This window comes from Cylas formicarius, unplaced genomic scaffold (assembly GCF_029955315.1).
Source record: "Cylas formicarius isolate icCylForm1 unplaced genomic scaffold, icCylForm1.1 PGA_scaffold_10__41_contigs__length_53128322, whole genome shotgun sequence".
In the NCBI taxonomy this organism is placed as follows: Eukaryota; Metazoa; Arthropoda; class Insecta; order Coleoptera; family Brentidae; genus Cylas; species Cylas formicarius.
The window spans coordinates 51,316,759-51,344,661 of record NW_026844214.1 but is presented as its reverse complement, the minus strand read 5'-3'; the positions used below and the strand labels follow the sequence as shown (position 1 = coordinate 51,344,661).

The 27,903-nt window shown below is 35.6% G+C and overlaps 1 protein-coding gene across 1 annotated transcript in view; it reads left to right on the top strand.

Moving 5' to 3' along the window:
* The window catches only part of LOC132704539 (protein jagged-1-like), a 382,568-nt gene that overhangs the window by 12,719 nt on the left and 341,946 nt on the right, over positions 1-27,903 (top strand). The window contains exon 2 of the mRNA XM_060674629.1: positions 17,756-18,052. Coding sequence (XP_060530612.1) covers positions 17,756-18,052 — 297 coding nt within the window. The remainder of the gene's footprint in view (positions 1-17,755; positions 18,053-27,903) is intronic.

Here is a 27,903-nt window from a genome sequence, read left to right as displayed (position 1 = left end):
GATTTTGCACAGTTCTTTGGACGTTAGTTTCATTTATCCGTTCGTATTTAATTAACTGAGTTAAATAAGCTAATTAAAAGTAATTAAATTTTATTAATGACACAAAAACTTTTCATAAAATGTAATTTTGCATTTAGTAGTACTAACATTTTCACTCAATTTTCGACGATTCTTTGGACATTAGTTTCATTTACTCGTTCGTATTTAATTAACTCAGTTACCTAAGCTAATTGGTTAATTAAATTTCATTAATGAAACAAAAACTCGTAACTTTCCAAAGTTGTAACAAAAATTTTTTTGAATAAAAGTCTCATTCGTTGAATAAAATCAAAATTATATGGACATTAGTTTTTTTCAACAGGTAAATCACCCTTGAAATCTGTTGTAACCAGCACCGTGAAATCTATGAAATCTTGGTGAAATTGTAATGCATTTCTAAAATTTAGCTAGATTTTTGAGCACTTCGCATTAATTGGATCATTTTGACGACCTATATGTTTACCAAACCGTATTACAAATTGAAACGCACTTTATGAGTGGTATGTCAGATACGAGGTGTGTTCAGAAAGTCAATAGTAATGGAACAAAGAATTTGCATAAAAATTTGTGTAAAAAATGGAACACAGTGCTGCAAAACACTTGAATTATTAACAACGGTTTATGATGAATCTATGTTGAGCAAAAAAAAGATGTTTATGAAACTAAACAATGGTGTCGAAAAATCGTCGAATCACTCTTAGAGCAGCGGCTGAAGACGTCGGCATTTCTATTGGATCGTGCCACACGATTTTTGTCAAAGTTTTGGGCATGAAACGTGTAGCAACAAAAGTGGTTCCAAAACTGCTTAATTTTGAATAAAAAGACCGCCGAAAGAGCATCGCTCAAGGGCTGTTAAATGACATCAATGATGATCCTGATATTTTCAAATGACGAATTATGGGTATATGGTTATGACGTCGAAACTAAAGTCCAGTGGTCCCAATAGAAGAACCCAGAATGTCAAGGTTTTGCTTACTATTCTTACCACAAGGTCGTACGATCAACAAAGAGTATTACCTGAAAGTTACACGAAGAAAACGTCTTGAATTGTGGGAAAACAATGCACCTGCTCTCTCCTCGTTGCTTGTATCTAACTTTTTGGCCAAAAACAAAACTACAATCATACCTCAACCACCATATTCACCGGATATGGCCTCCTGCCGCTTTTTCCTGTTCCCAAAGGTCAAGAAACCCACGAAGGGAAGGAATTTTGGAACGATTGAGAAAATATCGCTGGAAGAGCGCAAGGCTATACCAGGAAGTGCTTACCAGAAGTGCTTCGAGGACTAGGAAAAACGTTGAAGGGGACAACATTAATTTTGATGAGTAAATAAATACTCTTTGATAAAACTTAAAAGTCATCTCACTTTTTCAACACGCTTTGCGTGAAATTCTGTGAAATATTGTGGTCGTGTGAAATCTGGTGTATCAATTTTGAATGGGGACTTTTTTATGAGTTAGTGATTATCTCTTTGTTAATAATTTCACTTCTAAATTTTATTAAGTTAAAAGGTCGGATTTGGTAATTTTTTAAAATAAAAATTCACCAAACCCACTATCGAAACTTCAAAATATGATAATTTTCTCTGAATAGGGATGTGATTAAATAATGTTTTTTGGATGTTAGTCTAATTAATTAGTTAATAATTATTTTCTCAAAAATGTCATTAAGTAGCTCTTCCCGTTTTTTTTATAATTAGTGATATTTGTGTTTATTACTTATTATATTAGTATTATTATAATAACTTAGTATGTCTTTAAATTAATAATAAATAAATAATAATAATAATTTGAATCGAATTTCAAAGCAGGCCGAATATTACTTTTGCGTTTTAATTCGACGATCCGTTACATCAAAATAATAAAGTTGGGGGCTACACGTACAAGCAATACTTGTCAGTTACTAATTGTAGTGCCCAAAATGGCGGCCAAGTTCGTTACGCGTCGCCGAAGCCAAAAAACAAAAAAAAAAACGCCCAGTCATATCGACTCCTTAAACGTTCCGAAACGTCGCCGTATGAAATCTAATAAACCGCAAATGGTCGGCCATTACGAACCCGGACCGAATCAAAACCTCTATATATAAATATATAGCCCGGAGATTTTATGGTGGTGAATTTTATTGATGAGTAATTGTCCGAGATTGATTTTAAACTCGCCATTATATCGTTCCTAAATTGTGCCTAAAAAGTTCCGATCCTCCGTAATACGATATCAGGTGCGCGCATACCGACACGTATCACTATTTTCATGAACGGTTTCCGAGTATTGATTTCATTGTCTGGAGATTTTTCGGACCGGACGTCTCTCAGGTATTTCGATCGAGGCACTTCGGTCGTTTAAAAACATAAAATTCGTTTAATTAATAACAGGCCTTTCATAAAACGCGTCACCATTTTCCTGTTTTCTTTTTAATTCTCTTATATCTTGGAATTGTTTATAAATCAGACTAATAAGGTTCCATAGTTAGATATTCTTATCACACAACGCAGGATACAACAGGGACAGAGGCGAGAACGAGTTTTGAATCCTTCACTTTGATCCAATCAAATATCTGTAATATCAAAATTGACAATATGCGGAGCAATCGTAGAAACAATAATGACATACGGATCGGAATGTCGGCAGCTAAAGGAAAACAGATGCTGTAGAAATGGAATTTCTCAGAAGATCATGTCGCGTATCTAGATTAGGACACGTACCAAATGACGCAGTACAAATCGAATACACAGAACAATTGAACGAATTGAAACGAGAGAACTGGCATGGTATGGGCATGTTAGACGAATGGAGGAAAATAGATGGGCAAGAAACGCTTTTGAATATGCTCCACCAAATAAAAGAAAATCAGGGAGACCAGCTACCGCATGTCCGGATGAAAGTTATGACAACTCTATCACAAATGAAGAGACGTGGAGAGACAGAAACATGTGATGATTGAAATGCAAGATACGGCAGAAGCTGTATGAGCCAGTCCTGACATGTATATGTCAATAGGAAATCAGACCTAACTGTTAATGCATTGTCACATCTCCATCCGGCCCAAAGATTGTCCATTATCAACTCTCTTGTTTTCCAAATCGTAAATCCGAGCCACTGACTCCAGAAGATAGCCCGCCATCGCAAAATACAACTTACCACAATCTTCCAAAGACAATGAGCCTGAAAGCAACTCCGCATCATCAGCAGGCGATCTAGTCATTGTGACCCTAGCAGTAATTGATAATTTTCCAACAGTTTTGGAGAATCTATTGTGACCATTATTACTCATAAAATGACTATTCGCATTACGGATAATTTCAATTAGAGGTAAAGGTTTCCTTCATACGAAATACCTACTCAATTGCGGTTCTGAATGTTTTCAACTCTACTTAAATATGTTATGGGACCTTAAAATTCTTTGATAATTCTTTATACGGTTTTCTCGCTGTTTTCAATATGAACGTCAAAACTCACTTTGGTGTCTAAAGATTAGAGGATTTTTGTTGGTAGAAGAATAAAAATTTATGCCCGGTTTCGTGAGTGTGTCCGGCAACTTCCCACTGTTATCCTTCCTTCCATTAAAAACTTCACTGATCACATATCCAAAGTTCTTAAGAAATATAACCTGAAAACCATTTGTCCACAAATTTTCCAATATCTTCGATCTTCTTGGCTTCTTCAGAGTTGAACTGGAACTGCTTCGCATTCTATTATGTACCTTTTTATCCATGATAGGTTTGGTTTGGTTGCTCAGAGGGTTCTTCGGATTCTCGGATTTTTCTTTAGTAGATGTGTAATTTTGGTTTTATCGTATTTGGAATTGCTGACGAGTTCATTTGTCGTAGTCTTTCACGTTCTTTGACTCTAGGGGATATTTTTCTATCTGGTGAACCCATAAAAAAATTCCTGGGCACTGAAGGTCGTGTAGGGAAACCTCAAAAAGGTGAAGAAGCTAACGGAGAAACATAAAATCGCAAGTTTTTTCGTCTGAAATTTCTGACGGTATAGTCTGTCTCGATCTTCATCGTCTTGACTTTCGACGGACCCTCCCCAATAATGATGTTATTACCTATTGTTATTGGGTAAAGCCGTTAACAGAAAATTTATCCTTACTTGAGTAACAAGGAAGGGGTATATTTCTTTCTCTCTGATATATTTCTTGAGTGACGACCATTTGTGGCAGTGTTGGATAATCGTTCTTACTGTGCGTTTCGATAAACTTGTTTTACGAGAATAACAATGTGAAAAACAAAAACTCCAATGTCGTCGATAAGGGAGATATTTGGTGAAGAATTGAAGAAAAGAAATAAACGTAGTGATTTTCCAACTCACCATATAGACTAATAAGAAGGAAAATAATTTGTCTTTATCATATCGAAGTCATTCCTACCTTGGATAAACTGAAAAAGAAGCTAGAAGAAGATGAAATCAATATCAATATAAGCCGTGACAGCCTCCCTAGAGTTGTTTGTAAAATGGGATTTAAGTATAGCAAAAAGACAAGAGTAATAAGGTATCACACAGATTAGGTACTTCAAGAAACTAAGAGATATAGGTTTTGCCTTTACCTTAATGAAACATGGTTGTCTGCAAAAGATGTTAAGGATTTTAGCTTGGATTATCATGAGGACAGAAGCGCTGAAATTTTTGAAAATTGGTTTCAAAACAATATTTTAAAAAATATTCCCAATTGCGTTGCAGCCATCTGCAACGCAAAGCACCAGCCTCGTCAAATTCAAAAATCCAGGAAAATTCAGTTATAAAAAAGCGCAGTTTTTGGAAGTCCTAAATTGATATGCAATTAACGAGCAGTATGTATGCGATAATTTGGCTTAACACCGTACCATTTCGCGCCTTCCTCCATATCATTACGTGATTAACCCCATAGAGCATTTGTGGAACCAAGTGGAATCAAAGATCAGGGCAGAACAGATTTAAACATTTAGAATAAAAATATAATTATGTATAGATATTCCCAACTGTGAATTTATAATGTAAAAATTATATTATTACTGTATTGTTGAGACAGGCTATACCTAATTATAACCTTAATGCTTTCAATAGAAGTTTAGACATCAGCTGAATTGTTGTAAATCCGATTCGCTGAGAGAATATTTGTTGGCGTGGATCTCGTAATCCCCATAGGTAGTTTTAAGACGTGCAGCCCAATTTTCCCAGTCGGACCAGAAGTGCTACGTCGGCCCCGCGGGTTATAAGAAGAAACAATTATCGACGAAATGAAAATCTTGCTTTACGTCAAACGTTCAAAAACTGATCCCGTAAGGCGACGACAGCGTCGTAACACATAAAAAGGAGACGATATTTATTTCAAAACCGGGTAAGCGATACGTGTCGGGATTGAATTTCCCTGCAAATCTGTGAGGGGGTGTCGTGTTTCCACCTCGAATAGGAAACAACTCGGGGTAACGTACACCTCGCAAAAATATTTCGCCGCCGCCGTTTAGAATAATCGCTTTTGTGCGTTGTCGCGCAAGTGTTATTCCGCCGTGGATGGAGGGAAATTTGATGATGCTGTACCTGTTGACACATTTATCCTGGTCCAGACGGGTAAAGCCTTTTCATAGATGTAAGAAAGTGATTAACTGATACGAATTAAGGAAAGACCCGGGCAAGCTGTAAGAATGAAATATGGCCGAACAGGTCCGTACTTTGCTTAGAATTTCATTATTTGGGGTTTTGTTAGGAGAGATACTAAACAATATTTATTTATTTATGTATGTATTTATATTTAAATCTAAAATAAAATTACAAATTATTTTTATTACCTACTTAAATTACTTAAAGTATTTAAATAATATATCAGTATCACTATCGCTATCATCGCCTGTTCTAATTATTATTTGTTCTATATTATTTGCAATATGGATATACGATTATTCTCCTTTTGCTATAAGTTTAACAGTAGTAGTACGCTGTGAAAAAAAAATTGAAGTCTTGCGTGAAATAGTTTTTTATAGAGCAGTCATAAAGTTTTTCACAAAAGAAGGGTTAGCACCTAAAATTATTAAAGGAAGGCTAGATGGTGTGTACGGCCAAAATTCTTCTTCGTATTCCGTAGTGAAAGAATGGGCAAAACGTTGTCCCTTGAAGATGATTCAAGAACTGGTCGACCAGTGGAGGTCATAACGGAAGATATTGTTGCGATTGTGGAAGAGGTGGTATTGAGTGATCGACGTTTAAAGGTCAAGAAAATCTTCAGAAAGTACTAAGCTTTCTGACACAAGTGTTCGTCGTGAAGTGATCATTTAGGTATGCATAAGGTTAGTGCAAGATGGGTTCCTAAAAACCTTTCGGCTATTCAAAAACAACGCCGTGTCGAGTATGCGCGGTCTTTTTTGGAACTCTGTGGGTCGGAACCGAAGCCTGTGATCGAAACTATTGTGACGGGAGATGAAACTATGGTTCTCTATTATGACCCTCTATCGACAAAAGAATCAATGAAGTGGCGTCGTAAGGCTGAAGCAGCTCCACGAAAAATCAGAGTCTGTCAGTCAACAAAAAAGGTGATGGCCACGATCTTTTGGGATTGTGAAGGAATTCTTTTGATAGATTTTAAAGAAACTAATACCACTGTCAATGGTAAATATTACGCAACATTACTGTATAAATTGCGAGACTGCATATGTGTAAAACGTCGAGGAAAACTGACCAGAGGCGTGAGTCTTTTGCGCGATAATGCCATTTTAGAGTATGTGTTCCAACAGATAGATCATCTTCCCTATAGTCCCAGCGACTGTTATTTGTTTGGATATTTAAAAAAGGGCTTACGTAGACGGCGGTTTAACGACGAAGTTGAGTTAAAAGAGGCTGTTTTAGCTCATTTTGCAGACAAACCAAAAGAATATTTTTTTAAAGGTATTGAGTTGTTAATAAAGAGATGTAATAAGTGTATTGAAATTAAGGGGGATTATATTGAAAAATAATAAAAAATTGTTACTGTGCTACCTGAGAAGAACAACAAAACTCAGATGACATATCTATCGCTTCACCGACTCTTTTCCGTGTATCGTTTTTTCTAATTTTATTGAAATATTATGGATGTTTCGAGTTCCACAAGACCTCTTTTTTTTCGATAATTTTGTAGAAATTCGAAGGTTTTTTCTTTCGACCACTTCATGTTTACAAGAGCCGTGCATGTAGATAGGTGGTTTTTACAAGACTAGACAATTACCAAGTTCATATAAAAAACATAAAATGTTACGCGAGCAGGTTACGTTACAAGGTTCAGTTACCCGTCTGGACACGGCTTTACATTACATTAAAGTATCTATGATGTTTGCAATTGTATACAAAGGGAAAATAAAAGAGCAATTAACCCAAAACCTAGCCACCCATAATAGAAACATGAACGAAATAAAACCAAATTTACCAACAACCAAACTACCAAATAATCAAAACTAACAGAACCATTCAAAAATACATTGATTATTACATATGGGACACAAAAAAGTATTAATTAAAAAAAAGATTGAAACTTAATGAGAAAGGAAGTGGAAAGTCAGTTGAATACACCGAAATTAATAAAACTATTATAATAGAGATACAAGGAAAATGCAAGAAGCAAAGAATGAGAAAAATAAAAATATAAAATATACTAGGAAGAAACAAAATTAAAGAACAAGACTGGATAATGGGGAACACTAAGGAAATATTATATTAAAAATAATTCGAAAATCCTACACCGAACTCTATCGCACAAAACAAGATTCCCCAGAAGAAATGACGAAACAACTCGAAAATAAAATAGAAAACGTGAAATCAAGCTCCAACTTGAAATCTTAAAAAGGCAATAAAGCTCCAGGAAAGGGTGGAGTGGCCATGGAAATGCTGAAATCCGGAGGAAAGTCAGTCATCAATACACGATTTCAATAGAGACAAAACCGATGTTACACACTACAGATCTATAACACTTCTTAACGTCATTCATAAATTACTCACCAAAATATTAACGAATAGATTAACGATAAAATTTGATGGGTTATGCCAACTTTTTTAGAATAAGCGACCACTTACTGATAATAAAAATACTAGCCAGCAAATACTATATAGCACTATTCGTAGCATTTGTTGAGTAAAGGTGGCACAAACTACAGTTGTACTGAGCTAATATTGAACCTATACAACAGAGCAACAACTGCTGTTATATGCCTAACTTGGGACGGAAAAGGAGTGTTTGCAGAAAAACTGACCCACGTAAGATATGCTGATGATATAGTACTCATAGCAAACAACAACTACTCAAAATGAATTGCAAAAGAACCAAGACCATGAAAAATCATAATCAGAATAGGGCAGCATACGATAGATCACGTATTTCTAGGACAACAGGTCAAAATAGAAAATCAGAATCAAACAGCAGAAATGAAAAGAAGATACAGACTTGCCTGTGTAGCATTTCGAAAGTTGAGTTGCATCCTAAAGAACAGAAATATCTGCAACGCTCGAAGACCAGAGTTTTTAACTAACGCGTGCTCCCTGTACATATGAGGCATAAATATGTACATCTACAGAAGATAATGTAAACAAAATAAAGAAAACGCAAAGTGCTATGGAAAGACTGATGCTAGGATTAAAATTGAAGGAAAAAAGAACAAACTCATTGAGTAGAAAATTTGATAAAGACACGGTGTTGTCGGAAACAATTGTCATGTCAAAATATAGAATTTCGTGAAAATATGAACTTTTAGTTCTTATTTATCGTGTTAAATGGATTTTCACTAAGTAGAAGCCTCCTCAGTTCAATTCATGGATTAGAGATGAAACTGAAACCAGAGGTGTTGCTAAAATAACGACGGAAACGACATTAAATATAATGGTGAAAGGTGATCCTACAATTGAGGCCATGGGAAAATAAAAGGGAAAGAGGAAGACGCCAGATGGATAAACGTAGCAAGGGATCGAGAAGAGTGGAGACGATTAGAGGAGGCCTATGTTCAATATTGTTATTATTATGAACACAACAAGTTTACGCGTTACATTTTTGCAAAACAATATGATTAACCCGAATGGAATGGCCCTCTTCATATCAAACTTGACTTGATGAAGCAGTTTGTTAGAGCCCTAAACGAATATATACAGTGTGTATTTGATGTGTATTGTGCCGCAGGTAAGAACATTATGCAAAGATAAAAATTTTCAAAACAAAATGACCAATGTGGGGAAAAACGCCTGGGTTCCATTTAAAGAAGTAATTGATAAGTTTCTTTGGAACTCTAAGAACAAAAACTACGAAAGTATTGTTCAAAATGTGTTCCAACACTTTCATCGTCTAATGTGAGTTGGAAAGTGTATTTCTTGTTTTCACAATTAAACTGTTTTCCTGAAAACCTTGGAGCAGTTAGCGAAGAGCAGGGAGGTTTCACCATAACGGTAAGGAAATGGAACGGCGATACCAAGACTGACGTATCATAACCATGATGGCTGGATATTAAAACGCGATATGCCCTTAAAAACACGTGAATTTAAATTGCACTTCCAAAGAAATGCAGATGGATCTGTCACAGTGCGCGTTTGAAGACTATCGTGAACAAGGGATTGAATTTTCCGGTTTTGGTTAACGTAAGTTTTTTGCAAGAATTGCAGAACACCGCCCAAAACTCTCAAAAAGTTTGAACGGATGGAAAAACTAAGAAATAATATAAAACAATCTATAAATATCCAAATAGCCAGCAAGCGCCCTTTTGCTGTTACCATTTGAAAGAGCCGAAAGCGATCATTGACGGACATTAAGTTGACAGCGACGAACGCCGGCATTAATTCATCGAGAGTAAAGACAATGGTTTCATGAGATTCGACTCGTCGATAAGGCAGAAATCTTCCTTATTCTGTTCGTCCGAGGATGTCTGTCGAAGAAAACAAACGGTTTAATTTGTATGGCCGGCGTCATTTTGTTCCGGAAATTCTTAAACAACAATACTTTAAACAACAACAATGCGATGGAAGAGGCAGCGCGACTGATTTCGAATAAGATAGTTTCACTTTTTCGATATTGTTCGATGCCCACGGGGTACGACGGTTGGGATGTTATTTAGACGGAGATGGGAGACGCGAAAAGAGAACGGTCATTGTTTAGAATGTTATAAACTATCGTAGAACGGAAAAAATACTTCTCTTTGGCCCTAATACTGGGAGTGTCCACTATTACTATATCTTAGTTGTTTCGATGAGTGTTAATTTAACGTACGATCAGTTTAATGGAAATTAAAGGAGATCTAAGAAAATTCCTCAATGTATGCAGATTTTTAATAAAAAATATCAGTTCCTTTTACCTTTTAACGCAAAACCTTTCTTGTATTAACTTTGGTAGTATAGACCTTAACAGCTTTTTTAATGTTATTAATTTTGGGATTTTTACAAGAGACTCAAACAAACTTCGACGTAATGAAAACAATTTTTATTTTAAACCAAAGTAAACCGCATAAACTATTCATAAAAAAAGGTTTCTATCGGGCAATAAATGTTCAAAATGATTCAGTGTGACGCATTCAGAGACACATTTTAAATCATAATTCCTAGAAATGATTTAGCGACACTTTTAATTCTGTGTCATAATTCATCTTAAGCACCAGCAACTTCATATACCCCAAACACAAAAATCAAAAGCATTGAAGTCTGGACTACTAAGCGGCCAAGGAAATTGATTATTTAGGTAGTCCCTAACATGTCTCGAAAAGTGCGCCGGAAGCGCCATTTTGCATGAAAATAATTATTCTGCTTAACGCTAAGGATAGATCATCTAGACAATCGGCGAACTGAGTTCGGCGAAAAATTGAGGTACAACAGTTTAAATTAGGTGGTAGTTCGATGGGTCCTATGGGTTATTATCAGTTATTCCATACCAAACGTTTATTTTAAATTACTGTGTATGAACTGACTTCAGTTGTCTCATGGGAATTTTCTAAATCCAACGCATGCTTATTCCTAAAGTTATAGACATCTCTGCGTGAAAATGTTGCCTCATCTGTAAATATTTTATTTCAAAACATTGGATAGGCGTCTTGTCGGCCTCAACAAAAAGCAAATTTCAATTTTGCTAGGGGATCACTCTCTAACAGGAGTTAATTGATATGGATAAAGCTTTTGCGTGATACCAATAGTGGTTTCATGAGCAGTGGTGTGGTGTGGTAAACCTCCCGGATCTGCAGTAAAGATATTTTGTATTCAATCAAATAAACACTGGATGATTCCAGATAAGCCATCAGTTCTTGTTTTCGGTAAATACAACGTACAGGGTGTCAGGGTATTTTGGACACTTTTACGGGGTATCTCACTTATTTTTAAAGATAAAGAGTTGCGATATACAGGTTTAAACCGAAAACTATCTATATTTTGTATTGTATGTCCGTTGTCATATGAGCTATTGAAGAAATTTTTCAAAACGCTCATATAGGAATTTTTTAATGATTTTTTTTTTACTTGCTCCAACCGTTTTTTATAAGGTTGTTCGGAAAGTCATTTCATTTTCTCCCGTCAGAGGACTTAATTACGTTTTTTCGAAACCAACTTCACACTTAAGCCGCATAACCATTATATGTCTTGAGAGCTGATATTGCAAGGCTTGTGTGTGAAAAAGTTCTATTAATTCTACGCAGTAGTTTTTGGTTGGTGCCCTTTTAAATATGGAGAGCAATAAGCAGCATTTTCGTCATATTTTACTTTTTCACTTCAGAAAAGGTAAAAATGCTGTCCAAGCGAGAAAAAAATTGACGGATGTGTATGGAGAAGGCGTGTTAACAGTACGCCAGTGCCAGAACTGGTTTACAAAATTTCGATCCGGCAATTTTGATGTCGAAGATGCACCACGCTCTGGAAGGCCGGTCGAAGCTGACAAAGATGCGATAAAGGCATTAGTTGATGCAAATCGGCGAATAACCACACGAGAGATCGGTGACAGATTAAATTTGTCGAATTCGACTGTTTATGGCCATTTGAAAGGCATGGGCTTAACCTCGAAGCTCGATGTGAAATTTGTGTCGTCGCGTTGACGTGTGTGATTCGCTCCTCAAACGTCAAGAAAATGATCCATTTTTGAAGCGGATTATTACTGGGGACGAAAAATGGGTTGTATACAACAATGTTAAACGCAAGAGGTCATGGAGCAGAAAAGATGAACCGGCTCAAAGCGTGTCAAAAGCCAACATTCACCAAAAAAAGGTGATGCTCTCCGTTTGGTGGGATGTCAAAGGAATCGTTTTTTTTGAGCTTTTGCCGGACAATACAACGATTAATTCAGAAGTCTATTGTCATCAACTGGACAAATTGAATGATTCACTTAAAGAGAAGAGGCCCGAATTAATCAACAGGAAGGGTGTAGTGTTCCACCAGGATAATGCGAGACCTCACACAAGTTTGGTCACTCGCCAAAAACTTTTACAGCTTGAATGGGACGTACTGCAACATCCACCATATTCCCAGATCTGGCGCCTTCCGACTACTATTTGTTCCGGTCCCTGCAAAATTTTTTGGATGGCAAAACCTTTACCTCAAATGAAGATGTCAAAAACCACCTGAACCAGTTTTTTGCCAGCAAGGACCAAAACTTTTATGAGAGGGGAATTATGTTACTGCCAGAAAGATGGCAAAAGGTGTTGGACCAGAATGGCCAATATATAATTTAATAAAATATTTATTCATTATACGAAAACTGTCTTTCATGTTCCCCAAAAAAAAACGAAATGACATTCCGAACAACCCAATAGTTATGAAGCAAACACATGCTTAATTGGAAATCATTTAAGATTTTCAAAAATTTATATAGAACAAAATGGTTTTTAAAAATTAAGCTTGATTTTTTTTTTCATGTTTTACTTTATTTATAGGGGCAGGTCATGATTAATCTATTTAAAACAATTATTAACATACAAGAAGCTCAATATTTTAAAATTCAATTATTTAAATGTATTTCGTACGTTATGAACAACTATTTATAAAAAATTTCAACTTGTTATAGAATATTAATATCATATTGTACCTAAAACTATTGTTCAAACTGGAGACCATTTGCTCGAATGCAAAACCCTCACATTTTTCTTATTTTTTTAATGGCATCTAAAAGAATTATTGGTCTCCTTCGTAGAGTTTCAATTGAACCTGCTGCAAAAGTTCTGCTACGTATCGTGTTTTGTATATTTTATTTTGCGTATATCCACAATAAAAAAAGAAATATAAATCTGAAAGATCCGGAGGTCGTGGAAGTCACCTTACTGGACCGTTGGTAGCTATCCATTTTTGGGGGTATGTCGCTTGACATTTCTGTTGATCTTGCCTGTCAAGTTTTTGGAAATCTCCTCAAAGTCCACACAAAGAAGGGGTTCAAGCAAAGAAAAAAAAAACCTGAAAATCAGTCTAATTTTAGTAGTTTCGTAATGCGAACACCCTCAGCTGAAAAGGCAAAGATTGACAACCAAATAGCAAAAGCCATCAAGACAAACGTTATCAACAAGCCTTTGAGACAGCTGACATCTATGAGGACGAAAAGGCAAAACGTTTTTCTTCTCTATCGGTTATATGTACAACAATAACCACTGAAGATGGACAAGCGCTTCACGAAACTATCGAGACTTCGGAAAAACCTCATACTCCACAATATTTGTTTTTAAGTGGTTTGTGACCTAATTTCTTCATGCAAATCACAATATGACGGGATAAAATCTTTAGTAACTCAAAAGTTATAATTTATTGCTGCCCTGAACATGGTGCGAAATTCTTGAGTCCTTCCAAGTGATGTGCGTTGCTGATTGTTTAAAGATGTGCGTTAATCAGTGGGATATATCATTAAAAATCTGTGAGGAAAACAAAAACGATATTCGACCTTTTACCAATTGGTGATTTGAATCATGATTTTAAGTTTAAAAATAAATCAAGTGATTTAAACCAGTTTTTAGTAGCGCATTTGATGGTGCGTAATCTCTCTATCCCCTTGCCCCCTTCTACCTCTCTCTTTCTCGAGCAAAAGTTTCGCATCTCTCCCCGCTAGAAAGCTATGGGTTATCCTCGTAGTTCTCGTGCAACGCAGAATAATAAATGTGTTATTAAATATCCGGACTGTGTAATTGGGTAAAATAAAAGAACCGACGGCGGAATAACACGGTGTGCGGGAGAATATCCCGACAAGACAAGTCGCTTTCATAGATTCGTAGATAAAACAAAAGCGGTTTGAAGATATGTTACTCGCGTATAAACTTGCGTTCATAGAAATCGGCCCATTGTGACCTTTTGGATCAGGTAAAAAAAATGCTGTTTAAAAGACAATATTTTAATACGAGTTTAAATTGATTAAAATTTATTTCTCCTTTTTATCATCACTTATTTTTTAATATTCGGGATGATGGTTCTTTAATTATGTATCTTCTATGAAAGCATTTAAGTCTTCGTTAATGGTATATGGTTGTATATCTCGTAGGTTACGTGGGCAATAATAATAATTAACACCAAATTTGCGAATCAAATTGTTTCTCAAACATAAAAATGAATACAAATTACAATAAAAGAAGAGCTGATAACAAAAACGACTATTCTGAAAGGGGACGCCATTCATTGTCTTAGGTAAACTAATATTTCTTCTGTGCAGTTGATGAAGCAGTGTTACGTTTTACACCACATAGGTAAAATTTTCATTCTTCAACGGGCTACCCCAGAGCAACCAGAGCAAATTCAAATCTCTACGATAAGGTAAATCGACCGTCTTTGAGAGCGGCTTCTCCAGTGGAGGGAACTGAAGAATTTACTATGATAATGATAATATACAATGATTTGCAAAAATTCAAGAGGTGTGACGTGGAGGGCTGAGCAGGCCTTTAAAACTTAAATTTAAGTTGTGAACGTCCGTGCGCAAGCTGATTTTTTTGAAAAGATGGCGTGGAAACTTCAATCTTATAATTTTGTGATAAAAATTACATTTATGGAGATATCGTCGATTTTTCACATTAAGCCATCGGACGTCCTTCACTTTATGACTAACAGGCCTGCCGCGTTGAATCTCAGAAATGAATCTTAGACAGTATTTCTGTTTTTTTTGAATCCGTTCTGAGGCAGCCGCTGTCAGAGATGGGTCATAGATGACTTGGGAAATTTTGGTGCTTCCCTCGTACCACTAGAACTTGCCTCTCGAGTAACTTTATAAAAATGACGAAATTTAGCGAAAGTAAAAAAAGATTAACTTTCACCGAGTTGAGTGCATCGGGTAATTATAAAATTAATTATTTTTAATGTGCGTTATTGCGTAATTGCGCTTCAATTTCATTACGGTCGTTTGTTTGGGAACACCACCAATGGTGGAACGTTCAAATGGTCGAAAATCCCGAACGGCGTTCGGTCCCGTTTCGCAAAGTCTCAAGGGATCTCGATGTAGCAGACGGTCCAATAGCAGACTTTGTAGTTTGACAGTCGATACTAGATAAGTGTAATCCGAATAAGAATTAGGATAACGGTGCTGGTGTTAAAGATCCGCACAGGACACATGATTTTCTATGCATACGACCAATTGTTTCCAAAAAATATAGGTTAATTTTATCGAAGGGTGCTGCAACCCGCATTCAAAAGAATATTTTGTTGTTATTATCGCCCCCTATTTATTACCACCGGCTAAGATAAAAGTTGACGTCTTTCAAATCAAATTTATGAATGACAACGTTCAAAACACAAATCATTTTTTAGCAAAATAGGTAGGGTTTACACCTGATGATGGGAATAAAACTTATTATAAGCTGACTGAATTGAAACAAACAAAAGAAAAATTTTCAGCTCAAGCATTTTAATAATGATTCCCCAAACGTATTTCCGCTATAATTTTTTCCCATCAACATTTCCTTGTATTTAACGTACATTCCACAGTGTCTTGTCCAAGTAAAAGCCTATAATAATAACATTTTTGATTTTTATGACGAAGGTAACCTCTACCATTATATACCTCATTAGGAGTTACCAGTCATTTTTTTAATAAACGTCAAATATATTTATTTAAGACTTCAACAATCATCAAGAAAGGTCAGACACCTACTGGGAATCCCAGAACAAAATAAAAAAATATATTTGATGAAGGGTGGGTCCAACAAATTGGCTAATATCCTTTCATACAGGGGCATGCGAGAAAAATGGCTCATGCCAAGCTTTTGTGGCAAACTGTATAACCAAACTATTATCTAGGTCACTCGCTTGCTCCCAGGACTCTAGTCAAGTCTTTCAGTTCTACAGGTACATTCGATTGCCTCCACCTCTGCCTAGAGATACATACTGAGTTGAAGGAAGTAAGGCACCTTCGGCATTTCTAAAATTACATTACAATAATTGAAATTTATTACTACTTATATAGTTTCAGTCGTACAGTGTAATGTACTACACATTTCTACAAATAATTTTATTACTAATAACTTCTTTACCTTGTCGCAAGTCTCTTGCATATATTCTTTCGGTTTCCTTTCTGACACATGCTTGCAACTCATGTCTTCTATTTGGTCCTTCAAGTGCTCATGATTATGTTGTTCCTTCCTTTAGATGAATATAAAATTCTCTTCAACTTTTCCTGATTCTTGATATTTTGTTTCTGTGCTTCTGAGATATCTTTTTGCAATAACTCGAATATACATATATTTATTAACGTTTAAACCTATACAGGGTTGAATAATGTTATAAAATACGACGTTTTTGCACTAAACGTGCAAAATGCCTTTCTTGTGACCTATTATAAAATATCAAATCAATTTTGCCTGGTTCCGTTACACCTTCTGCGTGGATAATACATAAAGTCGTCGTGAAAAACTATTTGTTAAGGGGTTCTGTTCTTGTTCCGCATTACCCTATAATTTATTATTTATTTATTTATTTATTTATTTAGCACTTGGCTATTTACATAAGCAAGTAAAATTCACATAAACAAAACTATAAACTTCGCAAATACCCCGTAAGTCTCTTCTTGAACACTCTTGGGCAAGGCGCGCCCTTAATATTATCCGGCAGTTCATTAAAATTACAAACACCATCGTAGAATAGAGTTTTCTGTAAATTTGTTGTTTTTACCATAGAAACATTGAAGTGCTGATTGGAACGTATATTGATAAAAGTTTGACCTTTTTTCCAACCATAATTTAAGATCGCCTGGATGGTGATCGTGCACAATTCCATAAACCAACATTAAACTTGCTCTTCTAATGAAGTGCCCGACATTTAGCCAATTTAGCTGGTCTAACATACTCTTTATATCTATCACAGTTCAGGATGATTCTCATAACCCTATTTTGTTGTAACTGTAACTTATGTAAATGTTCTTTTGTAATGTACTTTTGTAATCATATTGCTTATTGAATAAATTTAAAAATCATTGATAATTTTAGCTGTGAGAACAATTGGGCACGCGTTTTTATTAACCTTTCATGATTCGTGATAATCGCCGTATGCGATTTCCGAGTAAAATGCAAAAATACAATTTTACTATGACCGCAATGATTTATTTAAATCAATTGGGAACCTTTAAACAAACAATATTTCTGATAGGTTTGCTTCTTCGTTTAATTAAAATCCAACTGAACCTTATAAGCTGAATCACTGTAAATGTTAACAGATGTATTTTAAAAACATTGTAATGCAAACAAATCGTAATTATTCTCTATCGAGGAAAATTCTTTCTCCTCGGAAACGCTTTGCCGGCCTCCCTCCCGATACGATTTGGACAAATACGGCCATTTCATTCGACCATTTGCTACCATCTCGTTTGTTTCAGCGCACGCATGGCTCGGGCTTTTTCGAGCTTCAAGTGCTCGAGATGGCTAATCCTCGCAGCGAACTGTCCGCCGGACAATGCTGCGGCAGTGGACAACGTTCCCCCATCACCAACCGATGTTCCTCCCCTTGCCAAACGTTTTTCCGTCTGTGCCTCAAAGAGTACCAGAGCAACGTCACCAGTACGGGTTCGTGTTCTTTCGGGAATTCGTCGAGCCAGGTGCTCGGCAGAGATACTTTCACCCTGTCAGATCCGGACAGAGGCAAGCTGGTGTTGCCGTTTACGTTTCGATGGACGGTAAGTACCATCCGTACCATAGAATACGAAAAATAACGGTTAACATATAAAGGATGTTGCAGAACGGTCGGTCGATACATTTTCTTTTGGTAGAAATAATAAATAATATACGTGGAAGTTAAAATTCATAATTATAAATATATCCATTCGTTGTTATTTATTTTATGTTGCGATAGATATAAATTTGTCGAATTGTCGATTTTTCGCTCGTATAGCGGTAATGGAATGAGAATGATCAGCGTCAAATTTTTTTTTTCTGTCCGTTCTCCGTTCTCGTCTTTTGGTTTTTCCTGAATAACTTGTGAACCGTTTGAGCTACAAAATTGAAATTTGCCTCCTTTTCAACCCTCCACGAGGTACATAAGCTTATCAAAAATGGTCTCGATTCGACTCCGGCATCCATCTTTTTTTCGCGATTTTCGACTGTTTTTTGGACATTGCTATGAAACACGATAAGTGCACGAAATTTGAAGCAGTCGACTTCATATTTGGCACATATATACAGCTTTGCCCCGTGACGGAACTTACTGAAAATGGGGGTGCCGGGGGGTCGGGAAGTATTTAAAAAAAATTAAAAATCGCGTTAGCAAGGGTCTACAAAAAAGATCAGTTTACGAGACCAAAAAAATGCTTGAACCACAACACGCAAAAGATACGGCTCCATAAACTTTTGTTTTTGACAATTTTTCAGAAATATACAGGGTGAGCCGCAGATTTAGAAAAACTGAAAAATGGGTCCCCCTATTACTGGAACACTATGATTCAGATGTCACTTTCTTTTTCATTACGATATAGCCCGTATAGACAGCTAAAACTTTTGTATTATACAGGATGTTCCAGACATTCCGTCCTATATAAGAAATGTGTTGAGTGTCCTAAATTTGCAGATACCAACTTCAAATTTAACAACGAAATAAAGGTCCGCGTCCGCGATTCAGTCAAATTTCGCCAAGCATTTTTTCAAAATTTTGATTTTCTTTTGGTTATTTTGGGGTCCAGAAAAAAAATATTTCCTCAAAAACTATTAACCTGGTCGACAAAATTATTTTTTTTCGATTATTTACAGGGTTTGCAATTGTAGGCAAAAATTAAAATTGTCCTTTTCCATTGCCGTAAATCAAAATTTCTAGAATATATGGCTCATTGGTTTACACGGTATTATAGGGTGCAAAAAATTTTATATTTCCTCTCACTTACTCTCACTTACTCTCTTATAAAACATCATATACCAGGAAACGTGTTGTTTGAATTATATACAGGTTGTGTCGTTTATTGGCAAAAAAAATCTAAAATATCCATAAAATGTTTTTCTATTTAATATAATATGTTTATGTCTATTTAAAAAGTCCAAACAAGATTGCATCCTCCTTTGACTTTGTTCCGCACTTAGTTTTTGAGTTTTACAAAATTTAAATGCATTAGCCCAGAGAAATACCTGTCTCTTCATATGCATATGATGTGCTTCATAGGATCCTAATATGTTTGCGTTATTTTCCTCATTTAAAACATTATGATTCCGGCATACCTTTTTAGCATTTAATACGTTACCGTTTTCTGCAAATTTCTTTGCCAGCCTCGGAAGTATCTGTTTTGAAGAAGTCTAATCAACTGCTAAACAATAATTCAACAATCATTCAACCATCAACTTTGTTTACTAATAAGTCAAACATAAACATATTTTTATTTGTCAGTTATGGCACTCTTTATATAATTGTATAAAAATGTCCTATTTTTGCCGATTTGTCAAAAACCAGCGGACTAAAATATAAAGTGTGTCACATCATTGTAATCAGAATAAGATATTTTATGAAACACCTATATAATATGCAGGGTGTTTCATTTAAAAAAATGTGAAACAGGCTTATATGTCAGAAAATTGATAGTGTTTTGTTTTATGCGTCTCTTGGAAGGAAACTTGGCTACTAACCTTACATTTTGTTTTTTTGTTTACTTTGATATGTAACTATTATTGATTGTTATAAACAAAAGGGTAGTGGAATTGACAGGTCATAATCATCGAGAGTTGAGGAACCAACCATAGCGAAGATTCTGTGCAACAACTCTGGCAAAATTTTAGCATAGCCAAAATTGACATTAGTTAATATTTATATGTTTATTCAGATGTGAATAAAGAAAATAGAATTGCAGTATATAATGAAGTAACGTTTCTTTTGAATTTAATTTTTTCACTCCCGATCACGATTTCAGAGTTTATTTAGCAAAGATTTTTTTACACTTGCTAAACACAAAACTGTTAATATATTAATTAATATTAATATTAATAATTATATACGACGATATTCAAATTACCAGAAAAAAAATCCGTAAATGCAATTTAATATCTGTTAGTGTGAATCACGCCCTTGTAACAATCCTAGCGATTATCCTGCCATTCGTCAAATTAACTTAATCGCCGATAATGATAAACATCAAAATAAACCATTAAGTGCGTTGCCGCGAGTAAAATAAAAACAAATCGTGTAAAGAGGTGACTACCATTTTGGTTTAACGACTCCGACTGTTTAAACAACAATCAGCCTAATGTACTTGATAGATAATGGTATTTTACCTGTTCAGAAATGACCTGTTCACTACAGTCGTTTGTGTATAATGGCATTAAGCACGTGTAAAGACTAGAAAGTTAGCCGTATCATGCTGTCAGAGATCATTAATAATAAATTTAGCTTTATGCGGCTTTGGAGAGTTCTTCTTCTTTCATTTGTCGCAATTTCGTCGGACGTTGCTTTTCACACGTCGTCAAATGGTAAAAGTCGCGTGGCAATGTTATAAGACAAGTGGAAAAAGGACCATACGTGATGAATACTTCAACATTATATTATAAGGTAACCTAGGAACTACTTGACCAACTTAAAGCTATCCAAAATTCTGGTCTGGAAAACATTTTTTTAAACCAAGAAAAAGCATTTTTTTGGATTTCATCTTTAGCTGATTTTAATTAATGAAAGTGTTCTACTATTAAGCAATCCCATTATTTTTTGTGAAACTTGCAGAGAGATAAAGAAAACATCTTTTTTGTTACATGACAGTCGTTCGGTTCATTCTGTTCCTAATAGGAATTTTACTTAAAACGATTTTATTACTTTGCAAGGTAACCATTCAAATTGTAATGACAAAGATAATAGACTATGCATCACAAAATGTTATTTTAAATAACAATTTCGACATGCTATAGATTTGAAACGAATTTAGGTCGTGAAGGAAATCTCCTTTTTGTGTTAAATGGAGATAACAGAGCAAACATCTTCAAACTTTTTTTCTGTATTACAAAATTAACCCTGTATGTGGGTGTCAAAATATAATGAATAACCCCTTACTTCCAAGTAGACAAAGTATTGAGGGACGCAAAATATGGGTTACAACCATTACTGGAAATACGTACTTACAAAATGAAATGAATACAGGGATTGTCTATCACCACCTGTTAGACACCATTAATAATAATTTAACTTTATGCGGCTTTTTATTTGGTTCGGTGCGAGTTTGACGCTTCCCGCGTGTCCGATTGTGCCTTTCACGCATCCTCAGGTGTAGATTTTTACGAAAGCCGACATTTTTTCCTATAGTTCATTGAGTAATGTTAAATATGGAAGTGAACGTCGAGTGTATTTGCGGTGGGTGTATATCCGCCGCGGCCACCCACACGCGTACTATAATTAGTTGCAAAAATATCAAGGAAGCCGATACTTTCCTTAATATGTTAATTGTATTGCGTACGAGGTGTGTTCAAAATGTAAGGCGAATTTTAAGTTTTATCAAAATCATTGTTGTCCCCTTCAAGCTAATCCCTCCCAGATATAATAATGCACTTTTATTCCAATTCTCGAAGCACTTCTGGTAAGAACTTCCTTTCATAGGTTTTTTTGAGTTTAGGGAACCGGAAAAAGTCGCAGGAGGACATAACCGGTGAATATGGTGGCTGAGGCACGACTGTGGTTTTTGCTTTTGGTCAAAAAGTTAGACACAAGCAACGATGAATTGTTTTCCCACATTTTCTTCATATTTCTTCTCGCAAGGGGCGTATAACTTGAAGGTAATACTCTTTATTGACCGCGCGACCTCGTGGTAAGAACTACTGATGTACTACGTCACGAAAAATAATGAAAGAACGTGTCAGTCAACAGTGACCAAAAGCTTGACTCGATTGAACTTGACGTGCTTTTTTCGGTCTTGGTGATTCTGGATTCTTCCACTGGGACAACTGGGCTTTGATTCGTCACCAGTTATGACTTTTTTGAGCAAATCAGGATCTTTGACGTCACTTGACAGCTCTTGAGCGATGCTCCTTCGGCGGTCCTTTTGTTAAAAATTGAGCATTTTCGGAACAACTTTTGCTGCTACAGGTTTCGTGCCCAAAACGAGCCCATAGAGATGCCGACGTCTTCAGCCACTTCTCTAATGGTGATGCGACGATATTTCAAACAGTTTGTACCACTTATAAACATTTTTTTGCTTATATTATAAATGATCACCAGGTATAACACGACCAAAAATATAGTGAATTTATTGCTTTGACGTTGTAAGTATTTTACAGTACCTTAACCACAGACTTTCGAAGGACCAAGGTAAAACCCATCCCAAAAGATGTTTGTTCGGCATTAAGTAGGTCTTTCCCGGGATGGACCATTTTAAATTTAACTTAACATTGATGCTGCGGGGTATTTTCGAATGAGTAGAAGCGTTTATTTTAACGTCGGGTGATAGGTTCCTGTTTTTGAACACTTTAAAATGTGAAGATAGTGGAATTAAGCAGATTTTTCCCTGTTAGAAAGAGCTACGGAAAACAACGCAGAACTTAAAGACGAAGGAGAGATGGTAGCCGAACCTAATGAAAATTTATAAGACGAACTACCTCAGCATATAACTGCTGAACAAATTGTTTTGAATGTTTCGAATTTTATAATAAATTCAGAAGGGGAAGCAGGAGCAGCAATAAAAACAAGTGACATGACCAGAGTTCCGAAGTCAACTGTAAGGAAAATTGTTGCAAATGGGATAGTCAAGAGCAAAGTGAGAGAAGATGCCGTTAATTCCCCAGTTTTTAAAAAGCATCACGTAGATCTACGACGCTTATAAAGTCAATAGTGTTAACCCTAGAAGAACTGCATAAGAAAGTACAGACAGACTTCAACATTAGTTGTGCCAAAGAGTCGTCGCGTACTTTTTTGAAGAAAATGGATTTTCGGTTCGAAACCATCAATAAACGTCAAGTGTTAATGGAATCTCACAAAATTTCGCAATGGATGGTGGATTATTTAAATGCAATCGGAAACTTTCGAGAGCAAAATAGGTCAAGAATAAAATATTGATGGCGTGATAACAGTAACAAGTGTGCACTAGACGTGTCGCTTTCACATTATAATTCTTCATGCTGGATGGAAGATGTCTTATTTTCGTCTGCCAAAAATGTTGTAGGTTCAAGAAAACAAAAAACGGATATATTTGAGAAACGGTTTGAAAATAAGCTGTTGCAGAAACTATCGCCAAATACTGTTATTGTGTTGGATAACGTCTCGTATCATTCAGTCCAACTTTCCAAATACTTCTTCGAATAAAGAAGAAATTAAAGAATTTGTGTACGAAAATGATTGATATTTTGAAGAGAGCTACATAAAAATGGAATTATTAAAAATAAGACCACAAAATCGATTCGATAGCACAACAAAACGAACATGAAATCTTGAATTGAAATTAATTAACCCGATTGAGATGATTTGGTCTGAGTTGAAAGCGCATATAAGAAGAAATAACACTGCACCAAAATTTAGTGATAGTACCATAAACGTAATTCGGCAAGGGTTAGCTAAAATATCAGTACAAAGCTGGTGTAACTGTGAAAAACGAGAAATAAAAGGAGAAAACGAATAGTGACGGAGCTGGTTATTCAACTAGGTGACGACAGTAGCGATAGCGATGATTTTTTAAGTGACTGATACTTTATTATTATTATTTTTAATATTTTGTATAATAATAATGTAATGGTTACGGCTTAAGGCCTGCTCGGCAGAGTGTTCTATAACAGGCTACAGTTTTAGAGCAATTAACACTAGGTAAAGTTAATCACGGGTAGGTAGATAGATAGATAGATATTTATTTCGTTTTTCGATAGTACATATAATACATATATTGGAATATTAAACACGTCACATCACATTAAACTACAGTGTTTAAAGAAAATTATCTACTGAGTGGAGAAACCTATCAGTTAAAAAGAAAGTTATTTTTTTAAACACAGATAAATTATCAGTTTCTTCGAAGCATTTATATAAATTTAACGCTATGCCATGTACTTTCAAACCAAAATACCTTTATTCACAAACCCAGGTGATACAATGAATGTTTCGTCAATAAATACAAATAATAAATTACAAGTTTCATTGTAAAAACAATGTATATCATAATCTTAAGTAATGAGTAGAACGAATACGAGTATATATTTATATAACAAACATGACAAACAAGTTAATATAATTTAAAGTAAGAGAGAGTATACGTTAGAAAAATCTCGGTAAACTTTTGACGTTATTTACGATGCTCTCAGGTACGCTTCAAATTCTTTCAGGCTGTAGAAAGCATTGGCCGTCAGGAGCCTCTTGATGTGTTTTTTAAATTGATTTATAGATAAATTTTTTAAGCTTGGAGACAGCAAATTATAATAATATGGTCCCGCGTAACTTAGTGATTTTTTATAAAACATATGGTTGAGTTTTGGCTTCAGCAGATGTTCTCTATTGCGAGTATTGTAACTGTGGACATCAGTATGCTTCCTATGTGAATATTTATTTTTATGTGTGATCAAAAGTATTTTAAATAGGTATATACAAGGCGTTGTTAATATTTTGAGCCGTTGAAATGTCTCTTTGCATGATTGCCTCGGAGGAAGTTTAAAAATCAGCCTAAGTATTCTTTTTTGCTGTATAAACACTCTTTCGGCATCATTCGCTTGTCCCCAGTTGACAATATTGTGTGAAATGGAAGAGTAAGCTGACGCGTAGTAAAAAGCTATTAGTGCCTTCTCAAGAAATGAATCTTTAATTTATTTAGTTTATTGCAGACATTGTCAATGTCCCGGTCCCATCTCAAGGAGCCATCAATATAAGAACCAAGAAACTTCGTGGTCTGATTTATTTCCAATGGCGAACCAGTATGTAGTCTAGATAATGGAATATCTAAGTAATCTCTTTGTCGTGTGTCATATTCGTGAAAGTCACATCTCCTTTTCCATCTTGTCGTGTCACTTTTGACGCAAATCAAAACGGAATAAATATATAATGACGGAAGAGTCATGATCTGAAGTTCCCTAAATCATGCAACGAATAGCACTTTTTTGTGCTAAGGCCTGGTGTGCACCACTGGCTAGACCCCAATAGATTATGTCGTAACCTATCGCTGATTGGGACAGCCCATAATACAGCAGCTTTAAAACGCCAATCTCTAATATTTTGAATTAAATGCCAAAGCAGGAGTTTAATTTGGGCAATATGTTGTCGATGTGATGATTCCATGTAAGTTAAACTCGGTAGCCTCCACGTTTTCTATAGAACGTCCCTCTAATTGGATAAGAATACTGGAATCAACGCGACTATTTTTGTGACTATTTCCATAGCTATCGACTTAAATTTATTTGATTGTAGTGCGTTATCGCAGATCTTGAATAAAACAATTAAAGAGGAGCGGCGATAAGCAGGATCCTTGCGGTGTAAAGTATGTTCATAGATATAAGAAAGTGACCAATTGCCCCGGGCAAGCTGTAAGAATGAAATATGGCCGAACAGGTCCGTACTTTGCTTAGAATTTAATAATTTGGGATTTTGTTACAAAAAGATACTAAACAATATTTATTTATTTATGTATGTATTTATGTTTAAGTCTAAAATAAAATTACAAAATATTTTTATTACCTACTTAAATTACTTAAAATTATTCACATAATATATCAATACCGCTACCGCTATCATCGCCTGTTCTAATTATTATTTGTTCAATATTATTTGCAATATGGATATACGATTGTTCTGCTTTTTCTATATGTTTTTACAGAATTTGCCCAACTTTGTGGAGGGATGTTAAAAACTTCGGTTTCTATAAGTTTGAGGACATTGGAGCTAACACGGGGAAAACATTGTTACGAGGATTAAATATACAGGCCTTTAAACGGTATGCCCTAGATTTTTTGTATAATTATCACAGACGTATTCCTTTTGTAGGTTTAAGCTTTGTAGAACCTCAATTAATTGCTTTTTATATAATCTTCGTGAAAATAATTGTCTTTATTATACATGTAGTTTTGGATTGTTGCCGTTGTGTCACTTGAGGAAGGGGTTTTAGTCAACTGTCTACTGTGATAACTTGCATTGTCCATTACAATGACGGTATTACCAGGAATGTTTGGAACTAGTTTGTTTTTAAACCAACTTTCAAATATCAGAGGTGGTGTCGTCATGGCAATCCAGAGAAAAATCTTTAATATTTTTCGCAGACAGAGAAAGTCAACCAACAAAGTCAAACCAACCATCTTGATCAGTTGATGTTGGAATTTTCGTCAATGTGACCGTTTTTGCTAAAGATGCTTGCTTGCTGGCAACACGTTCAATGAGAGTCAAACAAACGTTGTTTATAACTTCTTTAGTCTCAATAGAATAGTGTTTTCTACATTTGGGCGGGAGCATCTCCTGAGATACACTAGACTCGCACATATTTTGCATAATTCGCACACGATTCAACACACGAAGTATTACGAACGAAATAAGAATGATTACTAATAAACTTATTTTCTATTACGGACCACAATTTTACCTGAATTTAAATTCCGAAACTTTAGGTAATAATCTTGTTGCATTGTATGTTAATGACCACCCTTGGATAATCCCATTCAAAAGAAATTGGCCACTTTCTTATATCTATGAACAGACCATACCGCTGTACTCTCTCGGAGAGGTAAGATTTAACCCACGAGTTTGCTAGACCTCTAACTCCCATATTTTCCAGTTTTTTTAGGAGTAGGCGGTGATCGACAGTGTCGAATGCGCGGCTAAAATCAAAAAATAAGCTTAGTGTCTCAGTTTCGTTATTAAAGCTGTCGTAGATATGCTCCAGAGCGTAGTCCAGAGCTGTACTTGTGGAGCGATTGGCTCTGAATCCGTTCTGAGGATTAGAGATCAAAGAGTATTTTTCAAGGAACCTCCGTAATACGCAAAAATTTTTGCCATTTGACATTGAAGAGCGACCATGTTGGTTTTATTGCATTTATTTTGACTAAATATGATTGAATAGGAGCTATAATATCTTAATAGAAATTAACAATTTGCCCGGTATTTCATCGATTCCAGATGATTTCTTACGGCATAATTTTTCAATTACTTGTTTTATCTCTACTGTTGTAGTAGCGTAGAGTTGTAAAAGCACTATATTTCTGGTCGAAGTATACTTGAAATTTTATTTTGCTTCAAAAGGCTCTCCGAATTCCGGGATAGACCGGCGACACTGAAATATGCGCCCCGGGCCCCCCCGGTCGATGATAAATGTTCATCACCTCGCACGCACACACACGCGCGCGCGCGCATATCGGCAACAATTAATTTCCCCTTTAGCGCGTATAAGACGGGAAAAAAAAAGTTCCGGAGGTATGCTAAACGCCTGCGAGTCGGGAAAAATATTTAATTTATTATTTTCTTCCTCCCCACGTGCGACGTTCGCTCAGTGGTGGGTAAAGATTAAGCCGGCAAGTAGAGTTTTTTCTGTGACCCACAGTAGATCATTCTACGTAGGATAGGAAATTTTTATTTAATTTTTGAAAATTGTATCTAGGAGGCTGTGACCATCATAAATACTGT